The following is an 18,845-nucleotide window of genomic DNA, read 5'->3' on the forward strand; positions in this document are numbered from 1 at the left end:
GGCATAATCATTTTAATCTAGAGCAATTTTCACTCCCGATTAACAACTCCTTAAATTCAATTAACATGTTCATTTTTATAAGAATTGGAAGATTCACTCTGTCTACCACTAGAAAATAACTGCGTCTGTAAAATGTATGTAAATGATTACTGTCACTAGAAAGAAGGGAAGCAATACAAATTCTGTTATGATTTTCTGAGGAATCGATTTTCTGAGGAATCTCCTCTTTTCAGGCTGATCAATTCAGGTGGGATAGTAGGCACAAAGGAGTTGAGGGACAGACGTCTCAGCCATGAAATAATCAAATGGCAGAACAGGCCTGAGGGCTGAATGTCCTACAATTGTTGCATTCCTCTGGTGTACACAGGATAGAACTGATCCATAGAGGCCAGCAAGTTTGGGTTCAAAAGCCAATTAAAATTAGCTGCTGAGCTGAGAGAAGAATTGGCCATAACAAATCACAACCTAGTGACTTTTGCTGGGTACATGCGTGGACAGTGGTGAGAACAGCATTGAGGCCGTGATGCCATCGCCATGATAAAATAGCTAGATTATAAACATTGTGATAGCTTCTTCTTGAAGAATGGTCATTTGAGCAAGGTACCTGAGTCTGTGCTTCAGAAGAGGGAAAAGCTGGAGGGGGGTAGCACCTCCATCATTATTCAAGAAGCTTGAAACAATGCATCCAATTCAAAGTCAGATGTCAGAAGCATTTTAAAGTGAACTGTTGTCATTTACCATTAATTGGTCATGTCTGTCAGTGTTTCACTATGGTTATAATGATGTAGGATAAACGAGCACATTAACAAAGATTGCTGCTTGGTTTCAGAAAAGTGAATGTGATTTCTTCATATACAACAGAGTAACTGTTCAGTTTTATAATAATTTCTACAACATATCTGATTCTCAGGAGGGATAGTTTACTTTCTCCAAAAAATATTTTTGGTTAAAATTGGATATCTTGTTTTCAGGTTTAAGTATTACAATTTGCAATTACCCTGCGCCCAATCCTGTTGAAGCAAGCAATTTGCAAACTTCCTGCATGCTGCTGGATGGCCAAGTGCCACACTACTGTATTGTGTGTGGCCAACATATATTTCAGCTAAAAGATAGTCTGCCCCTCTTAAAGGGGAGTTGCATTCATTCTGAGGAAGCTGCTGCTTGCTGTGCAACTGGTTGTAAGGGAAAGGAACCTCCTGAGAAGAAAACAGTTGCAGGTGACTGTGGTAGCAAATTCTCACAATCTGGCCTGAGGAACCTGAAGTTGTGACTCAAGAAGTTCAGTGATGTCTTCCAGGTAGCCAAGGTCAGTGAATGTCTATTTAAATGTGACCCCTCTGACCCACCGCTCCGCCAATTTCTCACATTGCTCAATGCACTACATGCCCGTCACTCAGTCCCCAACAGTCTGGACTCAGGCCTCACAGTCAGATGCTCCAGCTCATCCTTAAAAGCCCACTCCCACACATTTTTTGTTGCTCCCACAGTCCTCCAGCTGTTCACCTATGGCAGACACATCCCAACACATTGCAGCACACTCACTGAAATCCCTCTCCATCTCTTGCAGTGCAAGGGGGACAGGAACGTCTGCATCATGTAACCCCCTTGGTCGATACATTTTTGTTCATTTATTCATCCATGGGATGTGGCTGTTGTTGGCTCGGACAGCATTTATTGCCCATCCCAAATTGTCCTTGAGAAGGTCGTGGTAAGCCGCCTTCTTGAACTGCTGCAGTCCATGTGGTAACAGGTACCCGCAGCACCATGCTCCTCCTGGCATGACATTGCTGGTCCTGTTGAAGAGGTGGTTCAGTTCAGTGACCAGTGCCTTGGTGAATCGCAGATGCCTCAGGTATTCCTCCTGTTTGAGATGAAAGTAGGACAACTGTTCCCTGAATATCCTTGATGGATTTTAGAATTTTCCATGCCCCCCCCACCCCCAGCCTTGTTGTTTGTGGTAGCGGAGGCAGTTCACCATTGGCCAGCAGCGGGATCCTCCGGTCCCACCACTGTCTACAGGACTTCCCATTGTTCGCAGCAGGGGGTTAACCCTGCACCACCGTAGGAAAGGCAGGAAAGTTTTGGTCCTTCTGTGGATACTCACGGTGTGCCCTCTTTGCAGCCGTTCCATTCCCCTGTCGTGTTGTAAAGCCAGAGAGAATACCACCATAGCCCCCATAACTGTAGCAGCTTCTTAGTACACAGCATTCAGTGAACTTGCACAGTCCAAATTTGCAGAACCTGTGCCAAATCAGCCAGAGAGGCTTTTTGATGCTATAATCTGCCCAAAGCTTCCGGCACATACTGGGCACTTCCAGACGAACACTCTTACCAGCATGAGGCACCATGTGGGCCACACCTGGAGTAACTGGAAGGACTCCACCCGCCAGCTTGAGAGCCCCTGGCTTCAAATTCAGAGTTGAATTTTGCAGCTCTCGTCTGTTCACTTATATGGCGAGATGTTTTGGACCAATCTTTATTTAACCAGGCATAGACAAACAACCTGGTCTTAATGAGAGTGCATTAATCTCCCTCAACAATCAATGATCATCAAAAGGTTAACCACAGTGATGGTTAGCATTCCTACATGGAATGGCCCTCTCGTCTTGCTTGAGGGAGTTACAAGTTGAGACTGCTGAATGTAGAGTAATATCCTGCAGATTAATGATTTAAACTTGGACAGCTCATTCAGTTTATTCAAGCAGCACCAAATGAAATCTGAGCTGGGAAACAGTGTATGGAACACTTCTAACTTATTTCAATCATCTTTGTGTGTGTGTGTGTTGGGGGGGGGGGGGGGGGGCAGTGAACGGTCAGTGAGGTGTAGATGAGAAAATCACTTCTGAGCATAGTATCAAGGAGGATGTTATTTTAAAAAAAGTTATCTTGATCCTGGAATGTTGATGTTGTGAAAAATATCTCCAAAGGCACACATGAAAGCGACACAATGAGCAGAATTTTCCGGCCTCGCTCAAGTGAGACCGTAAATTCCACCCGAGGTCAACGTACATTTCCTTTGTCCACCCCTCACCCATTCCGATTCTGTGGCAGGCAGGTGGTAGAATTCTGGCAAATGTATTCCAAACATTCCTGGAGAGATTAAAAGGCTTCCCCCACTCACCGGATACTCAGCGGGCACCGACATCTCATCACACCAACGCCATTTACAACAGCTCTACATCAGCGTGAACCTGGCATCTTCACCTCTGAGGGGGATTTCAGAGGTGAGCACTCAGGCAGCTAGCACCCTCCACAGTGTGCACTGCTCAGAGGGCACCAAGAGGACTCGGGGACACAGGTAAGTTCAACTTAGGCCAGGGGTGGGATCCCAGAATCGCCATTTCGGGGAGGCGGGTCCACAGGGGTCACTTGCAGACCTTACCTTGCCTTCATTTCAAGGTGCCCCTTATTTTAAAGGTGTTGTGAAGACTGGCATGCAGGCAACACTTCCCGTGTCCTCATTCCTGGGTTTCTGCTCATATCGCAGCTGAGTGTCCTTCCTTAGTGGGGGCTGGCAAGAGGGTGGGGGGCTTGAAAACAACTGGCTCAGCACTGGGGGTGACTGTGAGTTACCTGGGTGGGGGTCCCGTGAGAGGCAGGGCTGTCAGGGCAGGGTGGGGGATTCAGGAATGGGCTGCGTCTCCCCTCATACGACCTGAAGGCCCTTGTACTTGGCGGAAGATGACTACAGTGTGATTGGAAATCACACTCAGGCAGTAGTGTTGGGGCAAAGAGGAGAGACTGCCTGAAAGGCCAAAACCAATTGTCAAGGGTCCTTGCGTGTAATGATAGATCTCACTGGGTCATGAAGGCTGCTCAATTCTGCACCTCTTGTGACCTGGGGGAAATGCACTGCATATGCTTATTGCTGGCCTCACTATTCAGCTGTGCCTCAACTGCCACAAGAGGCAGACACTTGGCTGAACAGCCTCCTGGCCTCCCCTCACTAGTGATTATGCCAATAAAAGCTGTGCAGCCAAATAGCAAAGCCATTTATAGGAGGCCACTTTAAACCCATGTATGTCCCAAGCATTGAGCTGACATTCCCGAAAGGCTGCAACATCATACAGATAACACTGATGTGAACCCCTAAGAAAGATGTGATGGTGATGTCTATCATCATGCACCCCAATCGAGGTCATGATGAAGTGCATCAGTGAGGCCCACCCCTTTCAGGATGCAAACATGGGTCACATGCACCCACTCATATACCCTCTAACATGACGCCAGGTTGAGGGAGCATGGGGGCTGGGGGAATGCAAGCGTTTGGTGTCACTGAAACCCTGGTGGATCCATGCTCTGAATCCTGCTGGAGTTGACAGAGACCAACGTGGCTATAGTGTCCGAGTGGAGGGTTTGAGTGGTGGTGTTGAGGCACCTACTGTGTATGGCCATTGGGTAGTAGTCCCAAAGGATGAGGGTCGGGACTCTCTCACGAACCCTTACGGCTCACTGTGGTTTTCTCTTCTTTACAGTGCATGGTCTGGAGGATCATGGAGCCTGTTGAATTGGCTATCCTACTTATTGGCATAGAGCAGCGGCAGAGGCACCGATGTGCCGCGGCACCTGGCCAGGACCAAGACCCTGTGGAGGAGGGAGAGGCTGGACCTGTTGCTGTATTCCTGCCGATCCTCTTCCCTTCAGGTTCCTGGGTGGCCCTATGCTCCTCCATGAGATCCAGAAGCCCCGCCGTCCTCTGGTGCTGACACTTGTGGATTCCCACCAGTGCCTGCACCATACAGTCAAAGCGCTGTACCATGATGCGGACATCTCCTGCCATGGAGTGCTCATCCTGCACTAATATCTCCACTGCAGATACCACCCTCACAGTGGCCTCATTGCGCTGAAGTGATGGCACAATCTCCTCCAAAGAAAGGTGATGGGACTCTTCCAATCAACTTTGCAGTCCGAGGAGGGATGTTGTCATTCTTACCTGATACTTAACGACTCTACCTTTGCAGTTCTAGCAGTTATGGGATGTCTGGGCCCAGGGGCACATCATTGGCAAGGGGCTCAGCAGAGTCCTGGGCTCTGGCATCTGAGTGCCAGTTCCCTGGGACATCCCTACCTTCACCTGCTGTGGACCTTCAGCTGTGAGGTGCTCACCAGTGAATGATCCAAATGCCTGTCTACTTAGTGATACCACTTAGGTGTGAGTATCTGCGCTGGTGATGGGTGCAGGTGACAGCTGTGACACCTCTTTAACAGTGGGGTTGGAGAAGTCCCCTTCTGTGCTGCTGGAGTCCGGTGGGTCTGAGGATGGTCCAGCCTGATCCGGTGGCCAGCCTGCAAGAGAAAGGACATGGCATCAGTGTGTTATAGGGGAGATGGAGGGAACATTGATTACTCACTTGAGACTTGAGGAGTGATAGCACATCTTGAGGATTTTCACATATCTCTGCTGCCCCCACTTCATCAGAAGAGCAGGCACAGTCTTCTTCCTCCGTGGCCAGCTCGAGGGTTTGCTCCTCAAAATGTGTGAGGGTTCTGAACTCGGGCATGACTCCAGCTGGCTGTGCCCGCTCATGTCTGCAGTGGTCGAGTTTGCCCTGCAATGACATAGAAAGGAAGAGCATAGGTGGGAGTGTTGACATTTATGATGGTGATGTGGCGTGGCAGGAGTGGGGCTTGGGTGGGAGCTGGAGTGTGTGGAGCGTAGCAGCTACTGGGGAACATGGTGATTGTGTGTGTGTGGGGGGGGGGGGGGAGAGAACCTGGTGCCTGGTGTTGACAAAGGCCAAGGTGGCTGAGAGAAAGGGTTGGGAGTATGAGGGGTGTGTGAGAGGGTCCAGTGAGAGACTGAGAGTGATTCGCTTACTTTGGCTGAGCAAAGAAGGTTATTCATCTTCTTCCGACACTGCTGACCAGTCCTCTTCTGGAGTGCGCTTGCACTGACCAGGGCTGCCACTGCATCCCAGGCTGGGGTGGTGACCGTGCTGGAAGGCCATGCCCTGGAGCAGGGGTAGAGTGTGTCCCGCCTCTGCTCCACTCCAACCAGCATCCTGATGAGGGCCCTCTTCAAAAAGTGAGGCGCTGCCTTCTTGGCTGCCATCTCCTGCAGTCGTTGTGGGTTAAGTTCTGGGGAGCTCCTCAGTACTTGCAACAGTTAAACTGTTGGTGATGGGCAAATCAGAAGGAACATGCCACAGGAGCAGTGTGATTCTCGTGGGCATAAAAATTATTCCTAATGGGGCATAAGATTTGGCCTGAAAACACACCAGCACTGTCGGTGGGAATCACTCTGTTTTTCACACTGGAACCAACACTCTGCCATTTTTTGGTGAGATTTGATTTGATTCAATTTGATTTACTATTGTCACATGTATTGGTATACAGTGAAAAGTATTGTTTCTTGCTATATAGACAAAGCATAATGTTCAAAGAGAAGGAAAGGAGAGGGTGCAGAATGTGTTACTGTCATAGCTAGGGTGTAGAGAAAGGTCAACTTAATGCAAGGTAGGTCCATTCAAAAGTTTGATGGCAGCAGAGAAGAAACAGTTCTTGAGTCAGTGGGTACGTGTCCTCAGACTTTTGTATCTTTTTCCCGATGGAAGAAGGTGGAAGAGAGTATGTCCAGGGTGCTTGGGGTCTTTAATTATGCTGGCTGCTTTTCCGAGGCATTCTGTCGAAGGAGTCGCCGCAAAGTGATTTTAGCTTTTTACTGAAGCTAAACTTGCCTAGTGCACATAGGATGTTACGGCCAGAACTAATTCCAAAACAAAGCACAGTGAGTCTACCTCCTGCACGAGGGAACTTCGCCCTTCTTTACTCTGGTATCAGGTTCCAGAGTGACTCTGGATTCAAGCTACATTTATAATCGCAGCAAAGCAAAACCACACAAACACAACAGTGTTATGTAAATACATCCCAAAATACCTTTCAGTGAGCTGAAAGTTCTTTCAATGCTACATCTTGGTGATGCTGTGTACCTGAACTCTGTGCCAACCCAACATAAAAGCTACTGAAGGATTGGATTTTGAAAACTAGGCAGAGAATTATGCAAAGACAATGGTCTTGTAACAATCTCTTATTTGGAAAATATATAACCCAGATCTGAGATTGCAAAAGCTTTGATGCCAAATCCTGAAAGCTTGGGAAAGTGCTGATTCTATGCTATTTTGAACACAATCTGCTTTCTTTTTAACCTACATTTTCCATACTTTTTTTTAGCAAGGGGACATAGAAAAGTTAATCTAGGAGTAATACATTAGTTTGCAGAAACTATTTTTAATTTGTTTCCAAAGTTATATCAACACAATTTGGGTGGATCAGTCAAATCAACACCAAGGATAGTAGATTTTAAAATGTGATTTCACCCAAAATTACTGATACTTGTGCAGATTCAATTTATTCAAATCAGACCTCATTCATTACACTGGCCTCACCTCAAGTCAAAGGTGCTGAATTACACTACTTAGGGAAGGCTTTCCAACTTGTGCCTAAATTCTTAGGCACACAGTCACTAAAAGGCACATTTTAAAAGATTTTTCATAGCAAATAAGGCAATTTATTAAGAAATTGACTGGTGTATTCCAGTGGAACTATTAAATGGTTCAGTCTAGTTGTCTTAACATCAATTTTCAGTGATTTCAAATCAGGTTATTCACAGTGGGAGGACTGGCCACTCTTATTAAAGATGTTTATTTTGGGTGATAAATCCATTTTCAGCTAGATTAATAAAACGGGACAAGGTTATCATTCTGAAATACATTGTGGAATACTCTTAATGGAAAACAATTACTTTCTATTATCCTGCCTGATTGCTCAGGTTAATTAAAGATTTTGCATTTATGATTAGGTAAATTAATTTTAGTGGAATTTTGATGTGTCACCTAAGCAGCATAATTTCAAACCAATTTTGGGGATCAACAAACAATTTCTTTATTTTGATGAATACATCAGATATGACAGAAGAGAGCTGCTACCTGTAATGACAAATCAGCTGAGAATTCAGACATTCCTTTAACACCAGTAGGTGCTGTCTCCATGTTGCAATTAGGTAATTAGTTAAACCCAGACTGAAATCAGCCACTCCGCATGACAGAGCTTGTAAGCTGTTGTACATGAAGTTCCATATAAAACCATAAGAAATTCTGTTGTTATTTCTTAATCATTCACTTGGCTTAAAAAGATCCCAAAATCAAAAGAAAGTAACACTTAGCTAAGACTAAACTAGAAAGAATGCAGGCAATTTTGACCAAATATGCCTGACATGAAGCTGATGGTTTTGGATCAGTGAATTCAATATGAATTGCCCACAACAAGACATTATATGACCCCTATCTTCCTCAGAGTGGCAATCACCAGCAGATTGCCACTCCGTAGTGGCCTACTTTCGCTGGAAATCCAAAGGCCCTGTCTCATCCGACCTTCCTCACTCAGGATGAGACGGCAACAGCAAAGTGAACCCTCGGCTGCAGCAGCAAGCGCAGTGAAAGAAGGCACACACCCATTTTACGGCATCAACTGCCGTAATGCAGGTGAGATTAAAGGGACCATTGAAAGGGAGAAGGTACACTTCATAAGTAAGTGAATGGAACGTGGGATTGGGGGTTCAAGCGGGGTGGAGTATCGGGTCAGGTTGGGCCGGGCCAGACAGGGTGGTGTCCAATGTCAGATCTGGCTAGAAGGGGGTGTGCTCCCTGGGTGGATTGGGGTGGAGGGACCTTCTGGGCATGGGGGTTGGAGGTGGTATGGGGGTCCCCTGGAGTGTCAGCGGTGCGAGAGGTCCCTGGGGGGTCAAGATGTGTGGGATGTCCTATCCATGGCTTGGTTTGAGTCTTTAAACAGTTACTCTGAAATTAGAAGTGCTTTTTTCCTTCCAACTCTCCCAGTGTAACTAACTGCGAGTGTAAAACTGGCAGAACCATCAAAGTTAGCAATTCATAGAATCATAGAAACCCGACAGTGCAGAAAGAGGCCATTCGGCCCATCGAGTCTGCACCGACCACAATCCCACCCAGGCCCTACCCCCATATCCCTACATATTTACCCACTAATCCCTCTAACCTACACATCTCAGGACACGAAGGGCAATTTTCAGCATGCCCAATCAACCTAACCCGCACATCTTTGGACTTTGAATTCAAACCACTTTGTCAGATGGTTCCCAGCCCAATGTCCAGGGAAAGTTAGTGATTCTCGACAATTGCTGGGTAAATGCTTACGTGGGAACTTGCAAAAGGGATCCCCCTTCTTTGAGGTACTCCCCAAATGGGGATCCAGCAAGTTATGGCCCATAGATAAACTAGCAGAATGGGCAGACAATTAACAGATAGAATTCAATGCAGAGAAAAGGCGGCACAGTGGTTAGCACTGCTGCCTCACAGCGCCAGGGACCTAGATTCGTTTCCCGGCTTGGGTCGCTGTCTGTGTGGAGTTTGCACATTCTTCTCCGGGTACTCCAGTTTCCTCCCACACTCCAAAGATGTGCAGGTTAGGATGACTGGCCATGCCAAATTGCCCCTTAGCGTCAGGGAGACTAGCAGGGTCAATACATGAAGCTAAGGGGATAGGTGGGTGGGATTGTGCTGGTGCAGACTTGATGGGTCGAATGGCCTCCTTCTGCACTGTAGGGATTCTATGTAAGTATGAGGGGATGCATTTTGGAAGATAGGATAGGGAGAGGCAATATAGACATAATGGCACAATTCTAAAGAGTGTGCAAGAACAGGAGGACATGAGGGTGCATGTACATCGACCTTTGAGGTTGTTAGGACATACTGAGAGAGTGTTTAGCAAAGCAACTGGGATTCTGGGCTTCATAAATAGAGTCACTGAGTACAAATGCAGGGAAGTTATGTTAAACCTTGATAAATCTCTGATTAAACCCTAAATAGTGTGTCCAGTTCTGGTCACCATACATTAGGAATGATGTGAAGGTCATTGATAGAGTGCAGAGGAGATTTATCAGAATGGTTTGTTACAAGTTTACTTTGGAAAGTTGAGGTTGTTCTCCTTGGAGCAAAGGAGATTGAGGTGAAATTTGATATTAGTGTACAAGATAATGACAGGTTTAGAAAAGGTAGACAAGGAAAACATCTCATTTGTTGAGGTACAAGGACTAGAGAACAAAGGCTTAAGAGTTTGGGCATAAGATGCAAGGGGTATGTGAGGAAGAACTATTTTACGCAGTAAGTGGTAATGACCTGGAACTTGCTGCCCACGAGTGGTGGAAATGTAAACAATCAGAGATTTCAAAAGGAAATTAGGTGGGTACTTGAATGAAATAAATTTGCAGGACTATGGATTCGAGTGGGAGAGTGGCACCAACTGGATTGATCCACAGGGAGCCTGTATGGATTTGATGAACAGAATGGCCTCTTCTCTGCAATAAATGACTCTATGACTCAATGGAAAGCAAAATCAGGCAGTGTATAAAACAGGCAGTCAATCTGATCCCAACTTAAGCACATCTACGGAGATGGAAACCAAATACAGACACACAAGTTGGTTGTTTCTTTGCTAACGTTCTGAGGGAGAGAATTTCTGATTTGCTTTGTGTTTTTCGCATAAAATGAACAATGAGGAGACAAACTATAAGTAGGACTGCAACAGAACTATATTGGATTCCACTGCTTTGAATTATCCTAGGAACTGCATGGTAAGGTCCCCTGCTTTCACTCACCTCTTTATTTGTTGCTACACTTACAATGCCTCTTCCAACTTACATGATGCTACTGCTCCCCATTCTTCAAGAGATGCCAAATCCCCAACCCATCCAATGCCTCTACCTCCTTCTACATCCTTAACTCTCGAGCCCTGTTCCATAGTTTGTCTCTATAACATAATGGGTTCCATAATTATGGCAATGAGATACTGATCTGTATCATGATGTAACAGTATCAGCAGTCATGTGCCAGAGGCTCTGTTAGAAAGATAGAATAGTCTGCACACAGGAAAGATATACTTACCTTCCAGCCTATCCTGTATATAACATTAATTAAGTCGATTTGAAACAACCAACCTGAGTCAGATCCAAGTTACTCAGAGTACAGGGAAACCTCCTCCGTATAGATTAGACTAGGAAACAAACCTCAAAACATGATAGCAAAAGTGGTGATGCCATTCTATCAACACCTTTGGCGAGAAAGTGGAAGAAAACTTGTTCGTGGCAAGCATCTGAAGACTTAGAGTCATAGAGTCATGGAGGTTTACAACATGGAAACAGGCCTTTCGGCCAAACTTGTCCATGCCACCCGTTTTTTGAACCTCTAAGCGAGTCCCAATTGCCCGCGTTTGGCCCATATCCATCTATATCCATTTTACCCATGTAACTGTCTAAATGCTTTTTAAAAGACAAAATTGTACTCGCCTCTACTACTACCTCTGGCAGCTTGTTCCAGACACTCACCACCCTCTGTGTGAAACATTTGCCCCTCTGGACCCTTTTGTATCTCTCCCCTCTCACCTTAAACCTATGTCTTCTAGTTTTAGACTCCCCTACCTTTGGGAAAAAATATTGACTATCTAGCTGATCTATGCCCCTCATTATTTTAAAGACCTCTATAAGATCATCCCTAAGCCTCCTACGCACCAGAGAAAAAAGTCCCAGTCTATCCAGCCTCTCCTTATAACTCAAACCATCAAGTCCTGGTAGCATCCTAGTTAATCTTTTCTGCACTCTCTCTAGTTTAATAATATCCTTTCTATAATAGGGTGACCAGAACTGTACACAATATTCCAAGTGTGGCCTTATCAATGTCTTGTACAACTTCAACAAGGCGCCCCAACTTCTGTATTCAATGTTCTAACCAATGAAACCAAGCATGCCGAATGCCTTCTTAATTACTCTGTCCACCTGTGACTCCACTTTCAAGGAGCTATGAACCTGTACCCCTGTATCTTTTCGTTCTATAACTCTTCCCAACCCCCTACCATTAACTGAGTAAGTCCTGCCCTGGTTCGATCGACTAAAATGCATCACCTCGCATTATTATACTCCATCTGCCATTCGTCAGCCCACTAACCCAATTGATCAAGATCCCGTTGCAATGTTCGATAACCTTCTTCACTGTCCACTATGCCACCAATCTTGGTTTCATCTGCAAACTTATTAACCATGCCTACTAAATTCTCATCCAAATCATTAATATAAATGACAAATAACAGTGGATCCAGCACTGATCCCGGAGGCATACCACTGATCACAGGCCTCCAGTTTGAAAAACAACCCTCTACAACCACCCTCTGTCTTCTGTCATCAAGCCAATTTTGTATCCATTTGGCTACCTCACCCTGGATCCTTTGAGATTTAACCTCATGCTACAACCAACATGTGGTACCTTGTCAAAGGCCTTGCTAAAGTCCATGTAGACAACATCAACTGCATTGCCCTCATCTGCCTTCTTGGTTACCCCTTCAAAAAACTCAATCAAATTTCTGAGACATGATTTTCCACTCACAAAGCCATGTTGACTGGCCCTAATCAGTCCTTGTGTCTCTAAATGCCTTACCTTGGCAAGAGGCACACTGAGAATCGGTAGTGATGCTAGCAGCAGTCGAATAGTCACTGCCCCATTCCCCAAAACCTCGCGTCTCCGCAGAGAGGCCAATATTGGGAGTTGTGGAAGAAACATTTCCTCAGATCCCAAGCAACATGCCAAAGAGCAGAAGTACCGAGTTAGTTCATTCCTCTACACCACAGGGCCTTTTGTTGTTAACGTCCTCGAGAGACAGGTTATAGAAGGGACCTCTGCCGACTTCAAAACTATCCTCAAAGCCTTGGATGCATATTTCAGCCCAAAACAGAATGTCAAAATCTAGCGATCGCAATTCAATCAGAGACCCCAAAGACCAGGGGATTCTGTTGAATTGTTTCTGACTTTTATCAGCTAACCAGCTCTTGCAGGTACAGTGCTTTGAAATATGAAATTATTTGTGACCGTATTGTTGTCACAATCCATGGCAAAAAGCTGCGAGATTTTTATGGATGAAAGGCGACCTAACACTCGATCAAGCATTCAATACATTAGACAGGATGAACTTCAGGAGCTAAATTGGGCTATAATCCATCGCGTATCCAAGGCTTTGGATGAATCTGTTAGTTGGAGAGGCCCAAGGTCAGTGGCTGTGCCACTTAGAAACTCAGCAAAATGGGTGGGAAATCCTACAGTGGCCATTTTGAGGTACTTGCACTGCGGTGTGAAGAAACAACATAGAAGGCAACATTGCCCAGCAAGGGGTGCAGAGTGTTTCCAATGTGGAGAGACAGGACACTGCAAATGGTTCTGTAAATCTAACAATTTCAATAAAGGGAAAAGACAAGAGAACATCTGTGATATGCAGACAATTCAAGAAACAACAAAAGGCGTGAAATTACAGAGTTTCTTGGAGAAGTAAAGGATCATAAACAAGACTTTGACAGCCACTGCACTGACTTCAAAAACTGACAATGGAGTTGGTGTTACAATACTGGCTGATCATCTGGAATGGCTCAACACAGTAACCATTCTGCAATAAAGCATTAAATTGCAAAGTACATGTGGTCTGAATCTTCCAGTGTAAGTTCAGATAAACACTCCCCTTTGCTATAAGGGGCAACAGATTGCTGAGACCCTACATGTCATCTACAATCAAAGAAGATCTTGACTGAATGGAGATGTGTATTTACAAGGGGTATTTTGGAAAAAGTAGATGATAATCTACAGCAGGACAATGGTTGCCTTTCATGAAGGAATTTCCAAGATCAGATATATAACCAACGACTTTCCATTCAACAGTAGCTTTTGAGGCTTATTCATTGAACGGTGAGTCATTCTTCATCACAGAGACACCATCCATAGGAGCAAGTGTAGACCATTCAGCCCATCAAGCCTGCTCCATCATTCAGTTAGATCATGGTTGATCATCTACCTGCCATTTTTCCCCACTATCCTCATATCTCTTGATGTCATTAGTATCCAGAAATCTATGGATATCTGCCTTGAACATGCTTCCACAACCCTCTGGGGCAGGGAATTCCAAAGATTCACCACCCTAAGTAAAAAAATTCCTCCTCATCTCAGTCTGAAATGCCCTCTTATTGTGAGACTGTGACCCCTGGTTCTGGACTCACCACAGTAAGAAGTCTCACAACACCAGGTTAAAGTCCAACAGGTTAATTTGGTAGCAAATACCATAAGCTTTCGGAGCGCTGCTCCTTCGTCAGATGGAGTGGAAATGTGCTCTCAAACAGTGCACAGACACAGAAATCAAGTTACAGCATACTAATTAGAATGCGAATCCCTACAGCCAGCCAGGTCTTAAAGGTACAGACAATGTGGGTGGAGGGAGCATTTTAAACACAGGTTAAAGAGATGTGTACTGTCTCCAGACAGAACAGCAAGTGAGATTCTGCAAGTCCAGGGGGCAAGCTGTGGGGTTACTGATAATGTGACATAAATCCAACATCCCGGTTTAGGCCGTCCTCATGTGTGCGGAACTTGGCTATCAGTTTCTGCTCAGCGACTCTGCGCTGTCATGTGTCGTGAAGGCCGCCTTGGAGAACGCTTACCTGAAGATCCAAGGCTGAATGCCCGTGACTGCTGAAGTGCTCCCCCACAGGAAGAGAACAGTCTTGCCTGGTGATTGTCGAGCGGTATTCATTCATCCGTTGTCGTAGCGTCTGCATGGTTTCCCCAATGTACCATGCCTCGGGACATCCTTTCCTGCAGCGTATCAGGTAGACAACGTTGGCCGAGTTGCAAGAGTAGGTACCGTGTACCTGGTGGATGGTGTTCTCACGTGAGATGATGGCATCCGTGTCGATGATCCGGCACGTCTTGCAGAGGTTGCTGTGGCAGGGTTGTGTGGTGTCGTGGTCACTGTTCTCCTGAAGGCTGGGTAGTTTGCTGCGGACAATGGTCTGTTTGAGGTTGCGTGGTTGTTTGAAGGCAAGAAGTGGGGGTGTGGGGATGGCCTTGGCGAGATGTTCGTCTTCATCAATGACATGTTGAAGGCTCCGGAGGAGATGCCATAGCTTCTCCACTCCGGGGAAGTACTGGACGACGAAGGGTACTCTGTCCACCGTGTCCCGTGTTTGTCTTCTGAGGAGGTCGGTGCGGTTTTTCGCTGTGGCGCGTCGGAACTGTGGATCGATAAGTCGAGCGCCATATCCTGTTCTTATGAGGGCATCTTTCAGCGTCTGGAGGTGTCTGTTGCGATCCTCCTCATCTGAGCAGATCCTGTGTATTCGGAGGGCTTGTCCGTAGGGGGTGGCTTCTTTAACGTGTTTAGGGTGGAAGCTGGAGAAGTGGAGCATCATGAGGTTATCCGTGGGCTTCAGATATCCACTCCATCTGACGAAGGAGCAGCGCTCCGAAAGTTAATGGCATTTGCTACCAAATAAACCTGTTGGACTTTAACCTGGTGTTGTTAAAACTCTTACTGTGTTTACCCCAGTCCAACGCCGGCATCTCCACATCATGAAAATGACCCATTTATTCCAACTCTGTTTTTAATCTATTAGCCAATTCTCAATTCATACCAGTCTATTACCCCCAATCCATGTGCTCTAATTTTGTTTACTAACCTTATCAAAAGTCTTCTGAAAATCCAACTACATCCACTGGTTCTCCTTTGTTTATGCTACAGGTAACATCCTCAAACAACTCCAACATGTTTGTCAAACATGATTTCGCTTTCATAAATCCATGTTCACTTTGCTCAATCGTATCATTATTTTCTAAATGTCCACCCCAAGCTATACCCAAATCGTAAGCCCCAGTCGTCTTTTCTCTCGCAAGTCCTGCAGGCCCTGTCACCCTCTCCCCAAACTGCAGGCCTGTCACTGTATCTTCCTTTGCTTCCAACTGCTTCCAGCCCCAATTCTGAACTGGCCCCAGTCATAACTTAAATCTCCAGACCTCAGCCCCCAGGTCCCAATCTGTAACCCTCCCCTGAATTCCAATCTCCCTCAATTGTCTTCACTTCTTCCCCTCCCTCAATCTCCTGCCCCTTAGTCATCCTTTCCAAACTCAGTCATGTTTCTCTCCATATTATTTCTCTCTCCCGCTTTCTGACCTCTCCTAAATGAAGATTGGCTTGAGTCTGTGGAGTAAGGGAATGATGACATCACAGACTTGTGAGGGGGAGGCACTGCTGTGACAAAGTTTAGAAGTCACAGTTCTCTAGAGCTATGAGAAGCAGCACTTGGAACCCATGTACCATTTTGGGACACATGGCAGCAATACATGCAGGACACCATAGGCCATTTTAAACTGTGTCAAGATATATGTTTGACACCCCTGTTCCAAATTCAAAAGAATACCAGCCACGTTTATGCAACCTGTCTTCATAATTTAACTATTTATCCCCAATCCAGTATCCTGCTCTGTTACCACATCAAGGTCACTATATTCTTCCAGAGGTGCAATGTCTAAAACTGAACCCAATACTCTGATATGGATCTGACCAAGGCATTGTAACCAATACTCTCCTCACTATTTACCAACATACAACTTTTGAGTTTAAAGCAATTTTTGATGTGTAGATTATCAAATTTATTAAGAAAAGTGGACCCATTGATGAGCTACTTCCAGCCTTTCTACAATCCATGCCACATCTATTAACCCTAACCTTGCGTTTCCTAAATGCCAATCTGCCTTCTGTCCATGCTGCTCCTTCTTGTCTTGTACAACATGCCTACGTGTTTATAAGAAGAAGCCTCCTCTGAGGCATTTTAATGGTTTCCTTCTGAAAAAACACAGGGAACTCATCTAGTGCATTCATTTTACCTACAGCCAGTTACTAATCTACATCAATGGCTAAATGTTAATAATACCCATCGACCTTAGTTTGGAAAGAAATCTCATACAAAACTATATCAAAAAAACTTCAAAAGTCTGGGTACATTATGAAACAGGATGTGGAAAGGGTGCAGAAGAGGTTCACCAGGATGCTGCCTGGATCAGAGGGTATGAGCTATAAGGGGAGGCTGGACAAACTAGGGTTGTTTTCTCTGGAGCGGCGAAGGCTGAGGGGAGACCTGATAGGGAGACCGTGGGCGGCATGGTAGCATAGTGGTTAGCACTGCTGCTTCACAGCTCCAGGGACCTGGGTTCGATTCCCGGCTTGGGTCACTGTCTGTGTGGAGTTTGCACATTCTCCTCGTGTCTGCGTGGGTTTCCTCCGGGTGCTCCGGTTTCCTCCCACAGTCCAAAGATGTGCGGGTTAGGTTGATTGGCTATGCTAAAAATTGCCCCTTAGTGTCCTGAGATGCGTAGGTTAGAGGATTAGTGGGTAAATATGTAGGGATATGGGGGTACGGCCTGTGTGGGATTGTGGTCGGTGCAGACTTGATGGGCCGAATGGCCTCTTTCTGTGCTGTAGGGTTTCTATGATTCTATGATTCTATCTATGAATTTCTGGTCATTTTGGAATGTTGCCTTCTCTGAAGTCATATAGGTGTCGGCCAGGATTCTCCCCAAAACATTCTAAGTCCCCAATTCAAACGGGAGTAACTCCCACTGTTTTTTTTAGTGGGATTTTCAAATTCAAAATGAATCTCCCACACTCTGAGCACTGCAGAGTGCCCTAGCGGGATTCCCTCTGAAATTCAGGGGGCGGAGCCTACTCCTGCTGGAGGGGCTGGCACCATAGCGCTGAGCGGGCCACTGCGCATGCGCCAAGCTGTCAGTGTCGAGATCGGTGCATGCAGTGGCCCCGCATTGCCAGCCTTCAAATCGCTGGCCAGCAATTAAGCTGGCCAGCTCCGCGACCCCTCCCCCACTGCTGCCCTTGCTGAACCGCCCTCGACCCCCCAATCACTGGCTTCCCAGACCTCTCTTGGCTAGCCCCGATGACCCCACTCCCGGGCCAGCCCCGATCTCTCCGAATGGCACTCTTGGCCACCCCCGCCCCCCCAGCAGCCCCGACCCACACCTGTCACCGAGATGACCAGCCCCAATCATCTCCTCCCTCCCTCTACCACTGATTCCAATGTAGAGTGGCAGCGGGATTCCCCCCCCATCACCGATCAGCCACCCCATAAGCCCTGCCCCAATAGTCCTTGCCCCCTCTGCTTTCAGCCCCTTGGCACTGCCCGATGCCCAGCGGGCAGTGCCAAGGTGCTGCTTGGGCAGTGTCAAGGGGCCAGGCTTGCACTGCCAAGCTGGCACTACCAAGGGGGCACCCCCCCCCCGCCCTCTCTATCCCTGACCTCCTGGGGGAGCCTCAGTGGCCTCTGTTCCCTCCAGTGGGCCTGCTAATGAAATGTAAATGTAAATTCAAATATTGAAATCAGCTCCATGCTGATTTCCAGTGCGCCCAGTGGGAAGCCAGTGAAACGGCCTCTGCTGATGTCTCCAGGCCTGTTGCACTGTTAGAGCAGTGCAGCGAGCTGGGTGAATTGTCCCTGCCATTTTCTAGGTTACTTCAGGCACTCCATTATTTTATTTCCAATTATTGATTCAATTGGTTATCGAGTTTTCATTTCAAACTAAAGTATGGCTATGTCACCTTTCTTGAACACTGGGAATGCATTGCCTGTTTGCAGTCTGCTACAACCTCGCAATGTTCCTTGGATCTATCAAAATGTACTTCACAACTCTCATCCTTTGCCTTTCAAAGTATCATGGTGCATAGTTCATTAATCCTTGAAACCTAACTTAATTTTGGATGGCACCATATTGTCAGTGTGATCTTTGACAATAACACTAAAAAAAAGTTGGCTAGAATGTTAACTGTCTCCTTCCTATACTCATTTTCAAATCTATAAGTGTCTGTCTGGCTTTTAACGTTCTCCTTGCTAACCACATGCTATTAATGTATGGTTCATGGTGGTTAAGAAAATACAAACTTGTAATTATGGTGAAGACAGCACATTGCTGTAACCACTCAGTAACATTACTCCATAGAGGGAAATT

At 46.1% G+C, this 18,845-nt stretch overlaps 1 protein-coding gene across 1 annotated transcript in view; it reads right to left on the minus strand.

Moving 5' to 3' along the window:
* Positions 1–8,039, minus strand: part of LOC144504566 (uncharacterized) — a 72,672-nt gene extending 64,633 nt beyond the window's left edge. Inside the window, exons 1-3 of the mRNA XM_078230118.1 lie at positions 7,926–8,039; positions 5,393–5,549; positions 5,107–5,286 (exon numbers count right to left, since the gene is read on the minus strand). Coding sequence (XP_078086244.1) covers positions 5,147–5,286; positions 5,393–5,549; positions 7,926–7,988 — 360 coding nt within the window. The 5' untranslated portion in view covers positions 7,989–8,039 and the 3' untranslated portion in view covers positions 5,107–5,146. The remainder of the gene's footprint in view (positions 1–5,106; positions 5,287–5,392; positions 5,550–7,925) is intronic.
* Between the last annotated feature and the right edge of the window lie 10,806 nt (positions 8,040–18,845).

The sequence above is a fragment of the Mustelus asterias genome, chromosome 15 (genome assembly GCF_964213995.1).
Source record: "Mustelus asterias chromosome 15, sMusAst1.hap1.1, whole genome shotgun sequence".
Classification (NCBI taxonomy): Eukaryota; Metazoa; Chordata; class Chondrichthyes; order Carcharhiniformes; family Triakidae; genus Mustelus; species Mustelus asterias.